This window comes from Pleurodeles waltl, chromosome 2_2 (genome assembly GCF_031143425.1).
Source record: "Pleurodeles waltl isolate 20211129_DDA chromosome 2_2, aPleWal1.hap1.20221129, whole genome shotgun sequence".
In the NCBI taxonomy this organism is placed as follows: domain Eukaryota; kingdom Metazoa; phylum Chordata; class Amphibia; order Caudata; family Salamandridae; genus Pleurodeles; species Pleurodeles waltl.
In genome coordinates this window covers 113,604,624-113,623,233 of record NC_090439.1, presented here as the reverse complement: position 1 = coordinate 113,623,233, position 18,610 = coordinate 113,604,624, and the positions used below count along the sequence as shown (strand labels likewise).

The window sequence follows — 18,610 nt, the reverse complement described above, 5'->3', positions numbered from 1 at the left end:
CTTTTAAAGACCAGGTCAGCAAATTACCTCGTCTTGTTTTTTTCATTTTGAAAATGTGAAGGAAGATTTTTCCCTGCATACCTTTTGAATTACAAAAATCAGTTGCTATTGTACTGGTGTTTTTCTAGGCTGGACTACTGCAATGCTTTATATCAGGGTCTTTATTTGGGCACACTTAATAAACTCCAGCTTTTACAGAATGCTGCTTCCGGTCTCTTGAAGACGTTACCTAAGTCTCATTCGGTGTCACAAGTGTGAGTTGATCTTCACTGGCTTCTGATTAAGAAACGACCAGCCTGTAAGGCTCTTTGTATGGCCCATAAATCCCTTTGTGAGATTGACCCAAAACCTCTGCAGAAAAGTTTTAGGTGCTACATACCTAGAAGACACCTGCGCTCCACCGTATTTAGAACTTTGGTAATACCTAACTGTAACAAAGTCTCATGGGGAGGCAGGAGCTTTGTGTACTCCACATACAAGTTGCTCCCCCTGTAATATAGAAATGTAGCTAGTTTTAGAAGGAACTTAATACTCAATATCACTGATTTGCTCTGTCTCAGGACAGTGTAACAAGATCATATTACACCCTCCTCCAAGGATCCCCCGACCACCACCCAGAGCGACAGGCCCAAGTAGTCTACCATTCCAAGGCTTAAGCTTAGCACCAGTACCCTTCACCTGACGGCTGTAAACGGCCGTTCCAGAAGCCCCATATCCTGGTATGTTTATTTGGACGCTGTGTGATTTATAAACTGCCTCTTCTGCAGTGGTCCTTTCCCCTCAGCCATTCCTTGTTTGGCGGAGGTGCCGTAGATCTCCAGTGTTTAGGTATGTCTCTTTTGTTAAGAATGCACCCAATCCCCACCAAGAGCAGGGGACCATTCCATTCCTGCAATCTTCCCAGTAGTGCCATTCTGGGGTCTTGCCCTGTTGGGAAACTTATCATCTCTTCCAGTCTAGAGAGGGCTCTATCCCAATACTTATTTATGATCGGGCATTTCCAAATAGTGTGGATCCCATCTCCCATAGGGGCTCCACATCTGAGGCATTTGGGAGTCTGGGCCCGATCCATCAGCCATAGTCTGTGGTGGTAAAGTTAACCCTATGGAGGTGTTTACATTGAATTAACCTGAGGTGGACAGGAATCACTAATAGCTAGGTCGCCATTTTGGCATCTACCCAGTCTTCCTCTAGTTCCCAAATATCAGCAGCCCGTTTGTCCATCAGGAGTACCATGGAATTTGGTGTTTTGATTACAAGAGTCCTATACAGTTGTGCTATGCCCTTTCCACCGATTTCCACCATCGTAAATTTTGGGTTCCAGAGGGTTACATTGGGGTAGTGGATTCAGATTGTTCCCTACTTGTTGAAGTGAGTGTCTCAGCTGTAAATATTGTCTGCTGTTCTATTAATTGTTTAGCACGGGAAAGATTCATCAGAGCTTCTCGACTTACATTGGCCCATTGATTGTGCTCATTACAAAAATAATCCGAACCCGTCAGAAAAAAAAAATGACTTATTGGGAGGAATACGTTACCGCGAGGCTTAGCGCATAACAAACCAGTGTTCGTTTTCCAGCTCTGTTGAAACTTACTTCACTATGAATTAAGAAAATGACGGTAGACTCGGCCGGCAGTTGGGAAGTATGTAAATACGTTCCCCCCCATCTTGCAGAAAAAGAAGGCTGAAACATCAGCAAAACAGACTGGTGACACCCCTGCCAAGGATAACGTGCTTCCCACGCTGCGCCGCAGACAGGACAGTGCGGAGCGAGCACCTGCAGGCGCGAGCACGGGGCAGAGCGCACCGTGGTGGCGTGACCTGTGCCCTACGCCGGAAGCCCTCGCCGCATCCCAACCTCACCACCACCCACGCTTGCACTCAAAAAGGGAAGAGGGTGGACCAGAGGAGGCGGCCGCAGAAAAAGGGAAGAGAAAAAGTGACTGCTGTCTCCGGAGAAGGATAAGCAACAGGAACACACTGGTGCAGCAGCACGGAGAGTGAAGTACGCTTTTAGTCCTCTCAGGACGTGCATTTTATCTACCTGGTGTTCTAGACCACGCATTATGTTATTTTTTTAGTTTCTCTTTAGTTGTGATGGGTTAAGGAACAGACAGCCAGGGCACTTTTCCCGGCCAGTACACTCGCGTGTACCACATTTTGGGATTTCTATGACAGCTCCTAGGAACTCCAGCGGGGAGAAGCCTACAGCTATCAGTAATTGGTATAGTACTTTCACCCAATGCTTTGTACTTAGTACCCGTGTATTAAGCAATAATCATCCATGGGAAATTGACACTCATATTTTCAGGACTAAGTAGGTTGAAAGGCTGCCAAGATTTGAAGAACGGCTTCAAGCTCACGCTCGGATCTCAGGAGTGGGTACTTAACCTCCTGAGCTACAGTAACGGATTTTGAAAATGGCCTCTTCTTTCCATCATATATCCCGTTGGATTCTTCAAGGGTGGCTTGTCGTGTGCATTGTCTTCGCCAGACAACAGGTAAGAAGCACCTCTCGTCTTTTGTCTACCTCGTGTATGTTTCGGGGTCAGTCGAGCACAACCGCTCGCTGTGCGTGAACCTCCGCAGGCTGCACACCCCTGGCTCTTTTCCCAGCCTGGTGATGCTTCAAATTGGGTCTTTTACAGGGACCTTGGCAACAGGGTACAGCCCTCAGGGGGAACAAGAGCGCTGGCTCATGTAGGGTAAAAGTAAACATGCACAGTCACCCAAAAAATATTTCCATTTCACTGGCGTTTCTGACCTGTCTGTGTCTGTTCAGACTTAGCTGGCGTTAAATACTACTTTTATCAAATGAGTTCACGTACTTAGCTACTTAGATTACGTGTGTGTGTGTGGAGGGTTGGTGGGTTAGGTAGTAAATACATCCAGCAAACACCATTATCACAGAGCTACAAATTCAGATCGGAATTTTATCCCCAGTTTGTAATCAGAGCCTTAACCCACTAGTGGCTTTTTCAGCACTGGCCACTAAGTGGCCTGGTGAACCACAGCTCAGTCATAGGAAAGATGGAAAGCATGACCCGTAGTATAGCCATGGCCACTGAGATTATGGTAGTCTGCAGCCCCGGCGTTTTCTGCATAATTATGGATTTGACGCATATGCCACATAATCCATCATCTGCTGCATAGTCTGCAGATTTTACCAAAACATATGTTTCTAGCTCAAACGGCCCAAATGTTTCTAAAAACTCGGCAACATGTATTGCCACGCAGTGGAAGATCTTTTACAAAGATTGGCTGATAATATTTCAGTTGCTTATTGCTTTATTTGCTTGGTAAACTAGCAGTACTTAGGTAAAACCTTTGCCTTGACAGTGTTAACGTGCACAAGTTGCTAAATAATTAATACTATGACAAAATGTGCTGCACTATGCCACATAATTTGGTTGTTTTACCTCCATCATTTAGTGAAGCCTGCAGCATAATTTGGTCATCCCTGGTGCACAATTCCAGTGGCCATGGTTATATAGCACTGGTGCCCTTGCAAATTTCCCAAACCAGTTTGCACCACTCAACCAGTTACAAATTAAATTTGCACCAACTGACAAATGCAAAAACGATATACAAATCAGTGGGTGCAGATCTCGATTTTGGTCTGGTCAACATTTCCACAGTACAGAATTGCATACATTTGTAATCTGGGTAATCCAGCCCCTGCTGTACACTGTTTGGGGGATGAAATACAGAAATGAACACTCAAAAACAAAGTTTGGATGCAGAGCTAAAGTGTGAAGACCACTCAAAATATCCTCATCCCTGTTTGCTAACACCGCACATGCCTTAAAAGGTCCCGAGCTTTGTCTCTTCCTCTCAGGCCCTTATAATGGTCAGAGGTCTTTCATCCTTTGGTATTGTTTGAGTGTCTGTCACCTATCACGTGGGCCACCTTTCAGTGATCGCAGTGTCCAGTGGCACCTCTGTTTATTCTTAAAGCCTGAAAGCAGACATGGCGCATTAGGTGGTTGGTATTAGTCGTGCGGAGAGGAGTGCCAGCATTCGTCCAATACACAAGCTGCCTTGATGTGAAGTTCTAGTATTGTCCCATTAAAAATTCTAGCAGTTATGCAAAGAAGTGATGACATTGCCCCTTTAAAAGTATAGCAGGCCTCGGGATACGCCATTTTGATGTCCCATAAAGGTATATTAGCCTTAAGAGAAGTGCTGGTACTCTCCCAATACATTTTTAAAAGTACTGAGCTGAACTGCTGGTGCTGTTTTATAAACATAGAATCCTTGTCGGTAAGTACTGTTTCTAACCCATAAAGGTATAGCAATGTTCGTAGAGGTGCAGGTCACCTCCAAATAAAATATTTACCAGTGAGGCACTCTCCCATTAAAGTTATAGTAGCCTTACTGAGAGCTCCAGGAACTGTCAAATTTAAATGATACAGGCCATGCTACAAACTCGCATTACTATCCAATAAAAGTACACCATCCCCTTTGGGCCACAATTTGAATTGCTTGCTGCAGGAGTACTTAAATTACCAGGGACCGGAGCACTAATTATGGCTCGTAATGTCATCCCTGAACTTGCAATTATGAGACTGAGGCCCTGGAATGGAGAAAAATCATTGCAGCCAGGGTTTGCTGGGTTCTTCTTCACATGATTATCCCAGATTCTGTGGAGTTTGCTGCTCGTATTTACCTCCTGCTCTGAGTTCTGGCCATTAACACCACAAATTGGCTCCCATGTGGTGTTTGTATAGGGCAGGTTTGTGCCTTTTCCCGAAGACCCCGACCTGGACCTGTATGCGTTATCAATGAGTGCTTTTCCGTCTTGTAAAATTGGCCCTGGTGTTCTCGTGCCCAGTAATCCCAGGGGCAGTGCAGCATGCCACTTAGAATCAGCCAAAGCAGTTTCCCTTTTAGGGATACCTTTCTAGTAGACTCATTATTGGCTCCTAATGTGTTGTGTAGTAATTTCCCAGATGTTCCCAGGTGCAGGGGATTTAGGTTTGCACCCCTAGTTCTGCACTCTTATAACAATACTGGCTATCCTGTTAATTGCCACCTTGCAGATTCTCATGGTTCGTTGAACCCAGAGAGTCAATTGAGTAACAAGGAGTTTCCAGGGAAATCGGAAATTGTGGGTCTGCTGCATCAAGTGGGGCTGGGGAAAGAGGTGGGTGTGCACAGAGGGAGTGATACTAGTCAAGAAGGACTTGGTACAGGGGGATTGGTTACCAAGGTTGTGGTCAGAAGAAAGGGTGTGAGAGAAAGAATTGCAGAGGGAAACACAGACAGAGGGGAAAAACTCAGGCAGTAAGATAATCCTAGTAAGGCATAGGCACTGAGAGGGAAAGATAGTGACGGAGGGCAGAGATAGGGGGAGAGATAGAAGAGGAAGAATGCAAGGTAGTGAAAAAGAGAGAAAGTGGAGCCACAACCAACAGATGAAAGAGTGACAGAAAAAGAGAAAAATTGTGAAAAGAGAGGAAGAGAGAGAGAGAGAAAGAGCAAGCGATGGAAACAAGGAGCAGAAGAAAGACAAAGCCAATAGTAAGATAGGAGAGAATAAGAAAACGCGAGCAAGTATTCACATGATGGTTTTTTGAGGTATCCGTCCGTCTTTTGGTTCTGTGAGCCAAGCTGGACCTCTGGCTCGGCTTTGGCTCAGCACTTCCCATTAATCCTCTGGCTTGTGCATCTCTATGAGCTGCCTTTTATAACATGCATGGAGCGCTCCTGTACTTTGGCAAACTTAACACTGAAACAGTTGGGGTGAGTGCAGTAAGGTTGCTGTCCTTCTTGCTGCAGGGTCAACGTGTACTATAAAATCTGCAGCTGTGGTGCACTGTTCACTTCAAGGGTGCATGAGCAGTGCACACCAAGTGTGCCTTGTGTGCCATTTGGCTGTCGAACAGAAGCCTGAAAATTGTGCTAAAAGTGGTAATATGTGGGTACCCTGATGCTGCTCTGGAGAGAGACAATGGAGTACCTAATGATGTTCTACAGATTATCGTAATCTATTGGTATTTACACATGTCACTTGAATGATAATGCCGTCTCCACTTCCGATTTAGCCACCAGAGGGCAAACAAATCACCAATATATGTGTGCTCGCAAACTAGCACAAAGAACAGGGTCTGGTAAAACCCAGACCTAGGCGATTATTTAAAGTTTGGTGGACAGGTACTCCGTTCCAAACAAGATGGAGTAACCTGTCCATCAAACTGACAGTCCACCTACCCTATTTTGTCGGAAGGACCATCAATCAGCCTTTCGTCCTAGGAGCTAACGTTGGCTGTGTCGACTGAAAGCATCCTCTGACAGACCAAGAGAATAGGGGCTGTTGGAGGAAGGGCATTACACTGCCTGCCCAATTTAGGGTGGAAGGTGTCTTGTCCTTTTTTTCGGTCATGATGGTGTGAGACAGAAAAAGTAAATAATGATCCTCCCATGCTCATGGAAAAATTTCCATGGGTATGGGGAACATCACATTTTCATTTTTCAATATCAACCCCCCACTTTAAGAAATTGTTTTTGAAAAACAAAACGTTTGTAAAAAGATTTATGGATGTCTGTCAAAATCGATGACGGCTGTCCACCAAAATGATTCTGCCATGATACGACCAACCACGACAGTGATTCCTGTCAAGGTACAGAGATCACCCCTGTAGGTTTGAAAGACAGGACGAGGAGGTGCCATAAGGTATGAGTAGAAGGCTGTGCCAGACATTCAGCTTCACTGGCGTCAAGGCAGAATTGAGTGGTGCTGCTTGGAGGGGTTTCCAGGCAAACATATACACTGGTCCATGCAGGTACATTCTGGTATACAGAAATATTTAACTAATTGTGGATGCATTGATGTGTGACCTAGGTCTAGTTGCAGCAAGAGATATAGGGTATAATAGGTTGTTTGGATAAGGGAAGAAGGTAGCATCTCATGCTTTGCTTCGATTAGGGATGATGGAAGGGGTGGACGGCTGTTGAGGTCGTAGATGGAGATTGAATAACACAATTTGTTTGACCTTTGGGAGTCAGGTAAGATGTGAGGTATTGTGTTAAAGGGGAACATTGGGTGTGACACCTTGGCAGGATTAAGTAGGGTATTGCGATTTGGGCGTTACAAGGGAGGTGTGATATTAAGGTTGATCGGTGTAGGTAGGAGACCATATAGATCATTATTGTTTTATTTTTAACAGTAAAATACATGGTGCATCTGATGTTTCCTGAAAAAAACAATGTTTAATGGTTAATAGAAAGGACGTATACAGCACTATTGAATCAGACAAGATGCATACAAAAAAATATGCTGGAGTTGTCCTAGGTAGGAAGAAAATCACATCTACCAAAAATCTTCAGGTTGTCAGAGATTCCTCCAATCCTACAACCTCATATTCAATTTTAGGGGCTCGCGGTGAGGGCATTTCATCACACCATTGAGTTTTGCCAGCGACAGTGTAAGCATCAACAATTTACATTGGTTCAGCCTCTCCTTGACCCCAGGTATTATTTCCAGTAGGTATTTGTAGGGTTCAGGAAGCCCTTTGTCTCCAGACATAACCTCATCTTTGCATACCATGCCTCCAGAATATCAGGACCAGTGTTTTAATTTATAAAAAATAAGTACTGGAACTCAAGGTTTTTCTTAGGAGCCAGTCGCCGATACAGCCAAATACTGTGATTGCTAAGTACAAACACAGTCTAGTTTTGAATCCTCCTCATACCTCTTTCTTCCACTCATACATGTCCTGTTTCTTTTTTTGATCTTTAACATCCTTGATTTCTTGCCTGTGTCACTGTATTCTTAGCCTTCAATTCCTCCTTTTTCCATTTGAGCCTTACACTCTCTTGCTCTGACTCAAAGTCTGATGATGAAAAATAAGTTGCAATCCCCCAAAATATATGAGTTCAGGTGCCTTCCACCTGCAAACACTGGCACAAATGAAGCACCTTCTGGCTGCCCCAGATCAAGTGGGATAAAGGGTCTATAGCTGAAATACACTTCTCTGGTGCTGTCGTTCTTAAGTCTTGGCTGACAAATGTGCAGTGAAGCCCATTCAGCTGCGCAAGTCTGTATGTTGCATTACAATACACTTTTTTGAATATTTGGCAAGGGTGGTTGAATTTTTGTTTGGAGGAGACCGTACATAGTATATAAGCAGGTGCTTTAGTTATGAAAATGGCTTGTGATGGTATGGTGTGATTTTATATTTGTGTGTACTGTATCCAGTTTAGGGTTTGAGTCCTCAATATTGCATTAGCAGAAGTAATGTGACAATGTAATGTGGTTATGAGGTACAAATGCATGTTCTTTATTCTGTTGAGTTATGGCGAGTAGATTAGTTGGGTTCAAGTCTTAAAGGCAGTTTTAAAGGTAGGCCTTGGTCCAAAAACAGGCCAAGTTGTTGAATATCACCTCAGTGCGTCTTCCGTAGTACACTGTGAGGATGGCAATATTGGACAAAATTATGCAAACAAGGGTCAAGTTAATGCCATGATTGAGGGGGGTGATGGATAGAGCTACATATGCAGAGTGTAGATGCCAATAACTGAGATGCAGAGGGTGCTATGTAATTATGAACCTAGATTAGTTGCAGTGTTAATTTCTAAACAGAGAGGCCACACACGACATAGTAGTGTAAGACTGTCAGTCTTACTTTCTTGTTAGTGTGTCTCTTGCCTCGCAATTCCTGCCGTTGAAGAGCTGTGCCTCTGTCTCTCGCCGCCACCCCCCCTCCTTATTCTCACACACTATATAAGAATACTCCCTTCCTCAAACCCTTAATAATACATTTCACCAAATCCTACACATTCTGAACAATGGTTTGGGGGAAGGAAACGCATGAAAACTTTCAATGTCCCTAAATGCTCGTCTGCAGAATCAGCACATACCGTAGCTCTGTCCATCCGTAGCAGTGAAGCTTGGTGATATCTTGCCCATCCGTAATATGAACATTTTCCATGGCTCCACAGAAGTGGAATATTTTGGAACTCATTCCATTCGGATTCTAGGGAGAAATATTCGATCCAAACAAAACTCTAATGGTAAAAAATAAACGAATCTGAAAGATATGTCTTTTAAAAAGTGTAAACTTATCAACATCTTAAAAAACCTACATTAGCTCGAGCCCTAATAATGGGGCGTCTGTAATGTTCATGTAAATGCAAAATAATGTTCTAGAGAAACGCAGGGTCATAAAGAATGACACTGCTTGAAGAATGAAAGCAGTAAATCTGGATTCTTGTTTTTCTTTATGAAAAGTGGTATTTTTGTGATTGGTTGAAAATCCTCTCTTTAGCCCCCCTGTATGTTCAGGGATGGCCTTACAAGATACTTACTGCTCTACTCTAACTGTGTTTTAGAAAGTAAAATCTTTACAGCATGGCTGATAATGACTTGAAACATCATGTAGACAGTTTAGGGGTGGCTTGTTTCTTTAGTATCCTTTGCCAATGTGGCCTCTTTTCAGCACCATGCTCTCTTGTGCTGTGGACACTTGGTGATGTCACAAAGTGTGATAGTAATACACTCATTGCACTATCACTTCAGGTTCCAGCCTGGAGTGTATGTTGCCTTATGCAGTGGTGCTTGATACTTTGGTATATAACATCACGTGGGTGTTGGTGGGTGGGAAGTTGTTTTTTGGCCTACTTGTATGTTGTTTCTATTTAATATTCTGGCAGCTGCTACCCCATCCTTTGATTTGTGGCCTCTTCCTGGTGGAATATGCCTCTACTGGCTTATTTTGAAACTCAGGACATTGTAATGTACCTGAGGTTATCGATCCAAGTGCAAATATGCATACCTCCAGTGTTAGGGTAATTTACACTAGTTCTGCCACACCTTTTGTTGTCGATGGAATTCTGTCCTTCACAATCTCACAATTATTTCCCATTTCAACTGAGGGGTAAAGTTGTAGAGTTGAAAAACACAGAATTCACCTGTACCACATTCTGAGAATTAGGCACAAACCTGGTGAGCATGAGTTTTGTGGGTTCCTTCCACACCTTAGTTGTTTCATCCTCCCATCTCCTGGGATCACTAATGCAGCAGCACCTCTTGGACTCTTCTTATAAACTTTGGAACCCTGTGACCATGTGCACGTCTAGCATAGGCATGTGTCCCAGTGTCAGGACACTGCTTCTTCTGCCTCCAGCCAAAATGCCAGGTGTCAAAGAGACAACCCATATGGTCCTTAATCCGCAGCTGTTCAACATATCTGGCCACAAGCCGTGCAAGAAACGAGAGTAGGGAGATCATAGCATACCTGATCTCACCCTGGGAAAAGTCTCTACATTGGCTGATAGGTTGAACTGCAGTGCACAACTTGCCATATGTCCCATCCTTGAATGCAGTATTAGTAGGATAATCCACGTCAACCTTCTCAAATCACCATCACCTCGATCCACAAACTCACCAGGGACTAGTGCAAGGTGAACTTTGGTGAAAGAATTTCAATAAACTCTAAAACATAAGGCAAGTGGGCCCTTTGGTGAAGGAACCTTAATAAACCCTGAAGCATAGCAGTAGGTTAGGAATACCGATTCCTAGTGGAATATAAAGCTATGTTGTATTCTGTTGCAGAAGAGTCAAATACCCTGTATAAAGAAAGGTGAGACAAAAGTGCAGTCATAATCATACTGCTTGCAGGCCATGTGGCGGAAAGCTTCTTAAAGGAAAAGAGCCAGGCCAGCAACTTCAGATTTGAGCAAGGCAACAGGATCCGGGTTTGAGAGGTAGAGGTATATGGCCTTATTTAGTGTTTGGTGGAAGGAATTTTTGTCGAAAAGCAACCAATATCCTGCCCACCCTATTAGAAGTACCCTAGGCTGTAATGCATTCATAGTACGACACACAGGAAAACCACTATGTTTGCAACGGCCTATCCCATCTACATAACTCTAAATAAGGCCCATACTTTACTTATTAGGCATTTGATATAGCACAAACATAGAACACCCCCCCCCAGAACAGTGGGATGTTTTACAGAGAACATTTTTATTGTAGCAGGAACACCTCAAGCGTGGTTTTGTATTTATGGAGGAGAGGATTACAGAAGCCAAAATGTATTGAAGAGGAGGGTAAGGCCAAGTAACTGTGACAGTACAAGACAGAACAGTGCAGCTTTTCAAACTGACTTACATTACAAATAATTGTAATTTGATGCACTGGGAATTTAAATAATTTTCCAAGATGGTTCACCAAATTATATGTGGTTATAAATGAGAACGAGAAGCTAAGCTGCACTTTTGCAAGATAAAAATGTTGAAAAATCACCTGACTATCAAGTAAAACAAGCTTTTGCAAAGGAACGGGTCTCGCATTACGTCGAGTTAGAGCCATTAGCCTTGTAAACTCCTAACCAGACTTTTCTTGCCACATTAAATGAAAAAAAAATAAACGAGCGAGATCGCTCTACAAACTAAAGAGAAAAAGTAGTCCAGAAACCATACGGAAAACAATATGGAAAGTGATTGACTTAACATGGGCGTGGTTAAAATCCCCCTAAAGAGAGGTTAAAAGAGGGACTGAGTGCTTTGCGCTCGCCCCTAAAGAAAACATTTTGTTAGTTAACTTCGATGAGTGCACCCTATATAACATAGAAAGCAAAACTACGTTCAACATAAATGAAAATGGAAGGATACTGAGAAACGTCAGAGGGATTAACATTAACCGTGAAAAATATGTCATGCGCATATGTTAGCTTTTGAGTTACGTTGTTAAAATCACTGAGTTAAAGCAACTTCCATTCAAAGTACATGAGCAGTAAATTTAAAGAAGGGTTTAAATCCAAGATTACCCAAAAAATGTGGTAGCATGAATGCAGATTCTCTCTTCAAAGAGAACACATACAAGACCTGAGCCACAGATAGATGCAAGAGCCCAGAACAACAACGTGATTTGCGAGAACCACATTATTTTTAGGACTGGCTACAGACAGCTTCATGTTATGTCCTCAATTCTTCAAAAAGTACAATTAAAAAAGTACAGAGAGAGTACAGGGAGACAGTGGGCTTTGACTCAGCAAATGTTTGCCATGGTTTGCCTTTGCTTCTGTGGGATGTTCATCACGGCCATCGCATTTCATGGATGGTTACATTGTGCCTCTTATGTTTTCATTAGGTTTTAGTGATTGTGAATCAAGAAGTTTGTTCAACTGAAGATGCAATATGACGTTTAGCTTGAAAGAGAAACCAAATGTGTGTTCTATGATGTACCTTGCAGACACAACATTTACATTGATGGCTATTCGTTCAGATGCATGCTGTTTAGATGCCTTTGGTTGTAATAATGACACAGCAGTATTATACTTCATTTACTTGATTTACTCTGCTGCCTCTGCTGTCGTTAAGACAAGTTGCTCGATTTACGTCTTTTTTTCATGTCCATAAAGGAAAGATCCGCATCACATAGCTTTCTTAAAGATGCAACAAAAATACTGGTACTTTGCTAAACGTATCTAAGGCACCACATTTTACTGTGCATGCCTCTACAGTTTACCAGTTACAAAGTAAACGTCATCTTTTGGTCCATTTTCATAACACTGTTATTTTCGGGTACAACTTAATTCTGCTAATGTTTTTCCAACATAAGGTACCTACTCCCAGCTTCCATCTTGGTATAACCCCGATGGTGCTTCTTTGTTGGATTTTCTCTCAAGACAGCTATCAGCAACACACAGAATTACCCACCTATTGCCAAATGCTCTATAACAAAATGCCACCCCAAACGCCCTTTCTAATAAAAAGGACTATTGGATTTGCCAGTGTTTGTTTCCTTGGTTGCAAAGCTGGAATTAGAACCTAGACCACCACCAATGTAGCCCCTGTGCACTACCTAACGAGGAAGAGGGTTGAGGACATGTAAACGCTATCAATACCTCTCCATTTACATGGTCCCTCTCATATGATTTCTCTGATATACTTTTTTACTTGGGGCTTTCTTTGGAGTGAAAGCTTTGCGTAAATTGATTCTTCCACACAAAGCACGTATTTTATGGAATGTGTTATTTAACAATTGCACTTTAACTTCAATAGCTCCCTCTCTTGTCAGAGAGAAACTTGGAAACTAATCAAACATTTTGGAAGGGATTACTAAAATAGTCCCTCAGCCTGCAAAAGCAGCCACACACCTACTTCCTTATGTCTCTTGTGACCCATGGGAAACGGGGAAAGGTGGCTGCAGGCACTCTAGCTTGACACCAGGATACACAGCGCAGAGAACTCCTCTTATCTGGCTCGTCGTGTCTTCAGCAGTGCTCCTTGAAGCTCTCCTTGATCACCTCTGGTCAAATCTAGATGAATCTGCTACCTCCCCGGGACCCTACCTTCCACTTTTATGTAGACGATACCCAGATCGATCTGCACATCTTTGACCTCTGTGAACACTATGATGACGGTTTTGACAGACGTTCAAATATGGATGAAATTAGGCACTTTAAATTAGCAGGTTCAAAAACTAAAGTGCTGTTTCCTTTCCAGACACTTTGACCCATATTTACAAAGATTTTGCATCAGGGTTTTGCCACTTTTTGTATTTACAATGCCATCCACATGTCTCTTTGCATGGCTTTGTGAGGAAAAGTAATGTAATGCAGCGCATTACTCTCTCTCACATTGCTGTGCCTCAGGTATTGTGGGCATTATCATGCATCCATCCATAGATTTTGATGCAAAATCATATTTACAAAGAGATGTAGACATGGGTTTGCGCCAAAATGGCACGACTTCCTGAGGTTGGCCTAACAATGAGAAATACGTTTATTTCTCCTTCCTATTTCCTCTTTGCATGTGTGCTGCAGCTCACATACAAAAAGGAAATAGCCTCAAAGGATAGTTGTTGTGAGGGAAGGTGCTCTTTCTTGCACAAAAACTATCCTAACCATAACATAGACACTTTTGCTCTATGATGCAAGGGTGCCTACATTTTGGCTCGAAGCAGCCCAAAGTGCACTAGTGGATGGAGAGAGCAGAATCGTGCCATTGGTCTGAAGGTATGGCACAGTTCTTCTCTCTCTGTGTGATGCAACGCAGCAACTTTGCTTGTGGTGCTGTGTTGTGCCACTTTTTTGTAAATATGTCCCTTAACACTTATGGGGAAACCCAATACCCCCAAAGGTATCTGGATAAAATGATGGTATTCTCATAGGTGATGATGTAGGGAAGTCATATGATCACGTTCCTTCTTAGCATCACTAAAACTAAATTGCAACATTTGTTGCCGCTCCACATTACTTTCAGTGTCTATGTAAAGACATTCTGGCCCTCACTGGCTCTTTTGCATGATCTTGGCCATAGTGTGCATGACACACACCTTGCCTGGGTGGCTTCTGACATTGTGTTCGGCTCTTGCGCCTTTTCTTGGTCGGATAGGCCATCATCTGGTCTAAATTAGCCAAGTAGACAGGATTTCAAATAGATAGAGACTTGAGTATAGCTACCCAAATAAAGGAAATAAGAAACATTCTTCTACCTTCTACCTCACATCCTCTCCTTTATCCCACTCATTCTACGTCACATCCTCAACTGACTGAGTTTTTGTAAAGCGTGGCTACTCACCCATGAGGGTGTCAAGGTGCTGGGGGGGAGAGGAGGGGCCTCATTCAAAGAGCCAAGTCTTGAGGTTCTTCCTGAAGATGGTGAGCGACGGGCTTTGTCTGAGGTGCAGGAGGAGGTTGTTCCATCTCTTTGCTGCAATGTAGCTGAAGGATCGTCCTCTGGCTGTGGTTTTTGCGGATGCGAGGGATGGTGCCAGGGCCATCTGAGAAGAGTGGAGGGATCTGGCAGGGGTGTGGAACGAGATGCAGTGGTTCAGGTAGGCTGGTCCTGCCTTGTGTATGGCCTTGTACGTGTGGTTGAGTAGCTTGAAGGTGAATCGTTTCTTGACCAGGAGCCAGTGGAGGGTCCTCAGGTGTTTGAAGATGTGTTCTCAGCGTGGAAGGTCCAGGATGAGCCTGTCGGCGGCATTCTGGATGAGTTGTAGTTTTTTGAGGTTTATAGTCAAGGTGCCGGTGTAGAGGGCGTTGCCGTAGTCAAGCTTGCTTGTGACTAAGGCATGGGTGATTGTCCTGCGACAGTCTGCTGGGATCCATCTGAAGATCTTCCGAAGTTTGCAGAATGTGTGCCAGCAGGAGGAGGCGACTGAGTTTACCTGGCGGGTCATGGATAGGGAGGAGTCGAGGATAATGCCTAGACTGCGGGCGTGCTCAGTCGGTGCAGGAGGGGGCGCTGAGGGATGTGGGCCACCAGGACTCATCCCAAGCTGAGGTGGCATTTCCGAAGATGATGAGCTCAGTCTTGTCAGAGTTGAGCTTGAGGCAGCTTTCGCTCATGCAGGTGGCGACAGCTTACATTCCTGAGTAGAAGTTCCTTTTGGCCGAGCCCGGGTCTTCGGTGAGGAAAATGATGAGTTGTGTGTCATCGACATATGACACAATGTTCATACCGTGGCTTCTGACGAGGCTGCGATAGGGGCCATGTATATGTTGAACAGTATGGGACTCAGTGAGGATCCTTGGGGGACTCCACAGTTGACTCCTGTGGGTCTTGATGTGTAGGGCAGGCGTCTGACCCTCTGCGTCCTCCCGGAGATGAAGGAGTGGATCCATTCCAGGGCTCTTCCGTGGATTCCTATGTCATGGGGTCTGGTGTGTAGAGTGCTGTGACCGTGTTGAAGGCTGCTGAGAGTTCGAGGAGTATGAGTGCTGTGGCCGCGGTCTAGGAGTAATCAGGTGTCATAATTGGCTGCCAGGAGGGCTGTCTCTGTGCCGTGGTTGCTGTGGAAGCCGGACTGGGAGCTGTCCAGGGAGTTGTTGGCCTTGATGAAATTCCGTAGTTGTATGTTGATTGCTTTCTCCAGTACTTTGAAAGGGTAGGGTAGCAGCGAGATGGGCCGGAAATTCCTTAGTTCTGATGGGTCGGCCGAAGGTTTCTTCAGGAGAGGGCATATTTTGGCATGTTTCTAGTCCTTGGGGAAGTTGCCAGTGTTGATGGAGCAGTTCATTGTGTTCTGGAGCTCAAGCCGATGGATGCGCTGGCTCTGATGTATATGTGGTGTGGGCAGGGGTCCGTGGGGGCTCCGGAATGGGTGCTGTTTATGATGCGGACTGTTTCCTCCGTGGTGAGCGTGGACCAGCGTGGATGGTCTGGGTGGGTACTGGGGGTGTGGGTCAGCCACAGGTTCTGGTGCCAGGATTTTCTGTGAGGAAGCTGTCGTAGATGTCCTGGATCTGTGAACTCATTGATGACTGAGAAGAGTTCCTTAGAGTTGGGTGTGGAGGAGTTGGTGTGCTCTCGGAGTGCGTCCTTCCTTGCGTTTTTGATTTTTTGGCGGTGGGTGGCGGTTGTGGCTATGAAGGAGGGGAGGTCTTCAATGGTTTGGCTGTTCCTTCATTTTTTCTCTAAACGTCTGCGGGTATGCTTCGATTCTTGGAGTTCGGTGGTAGACCAGCTGGCTTTCTTAGCTATGCGTTTGGCCAATGTCAGCCGGGGTGGCTAGAGCATTGGCGCATTCAGTGATACATGGTGTTGAGATTGCGTGCTGCTCTGTTGGCATCAGTGGAGGGAGAAGGTGAGTTGCTCGTTGGTGATTTCATTCCATTTCTTGTGGGGAGCCCTGGGGGTGTGAGTGCAGGTGCTGAGTGTGGTGATTGTGAAGTGTATGCAGCGGTGGTCGGTCCAGTCTGGGGTGGAGATGGTCTCGATGGTGATCTGGTTGCTTGAGGTGAAGATGGGGTCCAGTGTGTGTCCTGCGATGTGTGTGGGTTCACAGACCATTTATATGAGGCCGAGGGTGGCGAGGTTGTCGAGTGGAGCAGTGGTGTTGGATCGGCATGGTACTTGAGGTGGAAATGTATGTTGTCAAGGAGGAGGTAGGCGTCTGACTCCAGGGCCTGGGGGGTAGCGCTGTCTACAACGTCATCTATGAAAGCTGGGTGGGGGCCGGGTAGCCTGTACACCAGGGTGTCGTGGATGGAGGAATTGTGGTTAGAGTGAACCAGGAAGTGAAGTTGTTCGATGGTGGTGCTTGTGTATGATGGCGAGTCCCCTGTCGGCGGGGGGGATAAGAGGGTGCCGGTCCCTCCTTAGGGTGCTCTATCCGTTGGAAATGGCGATGGCGATGTCTGGTCCAGAGGTGGGGTTGGTCCAGGTCTCAATCAGGAAGGTGATGTCTGGTCAGGCGGTGTCTATCAAATCCCGGAGTTCTGTGGCATGTTTGTGGAGGGAGTGGATGTTCAGGAGCAGGCAGTTGATGGGTTTGTGGAGGTTGTTGTTATCTCTGTGTGTAGAGAGTACTTTTGGCTTTTTGAGGCTGGCATTGAAGTTGCAGTTCCTGCAGGTGAAAGGTCCATGGGGAAGATGATGCAGTAGTTTCTGAGACGTCCGTTGTTGAGGCAGAGGAGGGTCTTGGCATCGTAACGGAGGCAGGCCTGGGGGGGGGGTGTTTTAACAGAGATCCAGTGTTTCTGTTGCTGGATGCGGGACAGGTGTGGACGGGCGCAGATGGGCGGCTGCCATTAAGGAGGAGAGGGGGCGGGGGAGGGTCAGCTGGGAGGTGGTAGGGCAGGAAAGGTGCTTTGCAGGGAAAGGGGTGGGGCCGGAACAGCATGGGAGGGGGGCAGAGGAAAGGAGAGGCGATGGAAAAGAAAAGGAAAACTGAGTGAAAAAAGGAACAACAGCAAGGGTAAAAGAGGGCAGAGGAAAAGAGGAGAGAAGGAAAATAAAAGGAAAAACGAATTAAAAAAGGCAGAAAAGCAAGAGTGAAAGAGGGAAGAGGAAAGGAGTAGAGGTGGAAAAGAAAAGGAAAAATTAGGGAGAAAAGGCAGAAAAGCAAGAGTGAAAGAGTGACAGAGAGAAAATACTTACTTGTGATGGCCACTAGACCACCAGGGATGAGGTGCGGGGACGAGCCTGCGGGTGGAGGAGGGCCTCGAACTGAGAGTCAGGAGGCTCTCAGTTCCTCCCATGCAGAAGGCAGAGGCAGCAGCAGCTAGAGGAGCTGGGGAGGGCAGCAGACTCTGACCAGGAGGTCAGTGCAGTTACCCTCTCACAGCGCTGCGGCCACCATTAGGAAGGGGAGGGTGCGCAGGAGTGGTCAGCTGTGAGGTGGGAGGGCAGGAAAGATGCTTATTGGCGGGAAGGGGCGGGCCGCAGGGGCCAGACCGGCAAGGGAGGGGGGCAGAGCAAAGGAGGGGATTTGGAAAAGAAAAGGAAAAACAAGTAAGAAAGGCAGAAAAGGAAGAGTGAAATAGGGCAGAGGAAAGGAGGAGAGATGGAAAAGAAAAGGAAAAATGAGTGAGAAAAGGCAAAAAAAAGCAAGAGTGAAAGAACGACAGAGAGAAAATACTTACTGTTGATGGCCTCTAGACCGCCAGGGATGAGGCACAGGGACGAGCCTGCAGGTGGAGGAGGGCCTCGCACTGACAGTCAGGAGGCTGTTAGTTCGTCCCAGGCAAAAGGCAGAGGCAGCAGCAGCCAGAGGAGCTGGGGAGGGCAGCAGACGCTGACCAGGACGCCATTGCCCAAATCCACGCTTTCTAATCTCAACCTCCTGTAAAGACTGCAATGTTCTGTAGGCAGTCTAAGGAAGCTTCCACTGGCTATCTGTATGTGTTCGAGGAAAGTTTAAAAACACTCTTCC

The 18,610-nt window shown here is 45.4% G+C and overlaps 1 protein-coding gene across 1 annotated transcript in view; it reads left to right on the top strand.

Moving 5' to 3' along the window:
* Positions 1-1,951: 1,951 nt before the first annotated feature.
* TNFRSF11A (TNF receptor superfamily member 11a) overlaps positions 1,952-18,610 on the top strand; it is a 204,193-nt gene continuing 187,534 nt past the window's right edge. The window contains exon 1 of the mRNA XM_069219491.1: positions 1,952-2,501. Within this exon, the coding sequence (XP_069075592.1) occupies positions 2,421-2,501 (81 nt within the window). The 5' untranslated portion in view covers positions 1,952-2,420. The remainder of the gene's footprint in view (positions 2,502-18,610) is intronic.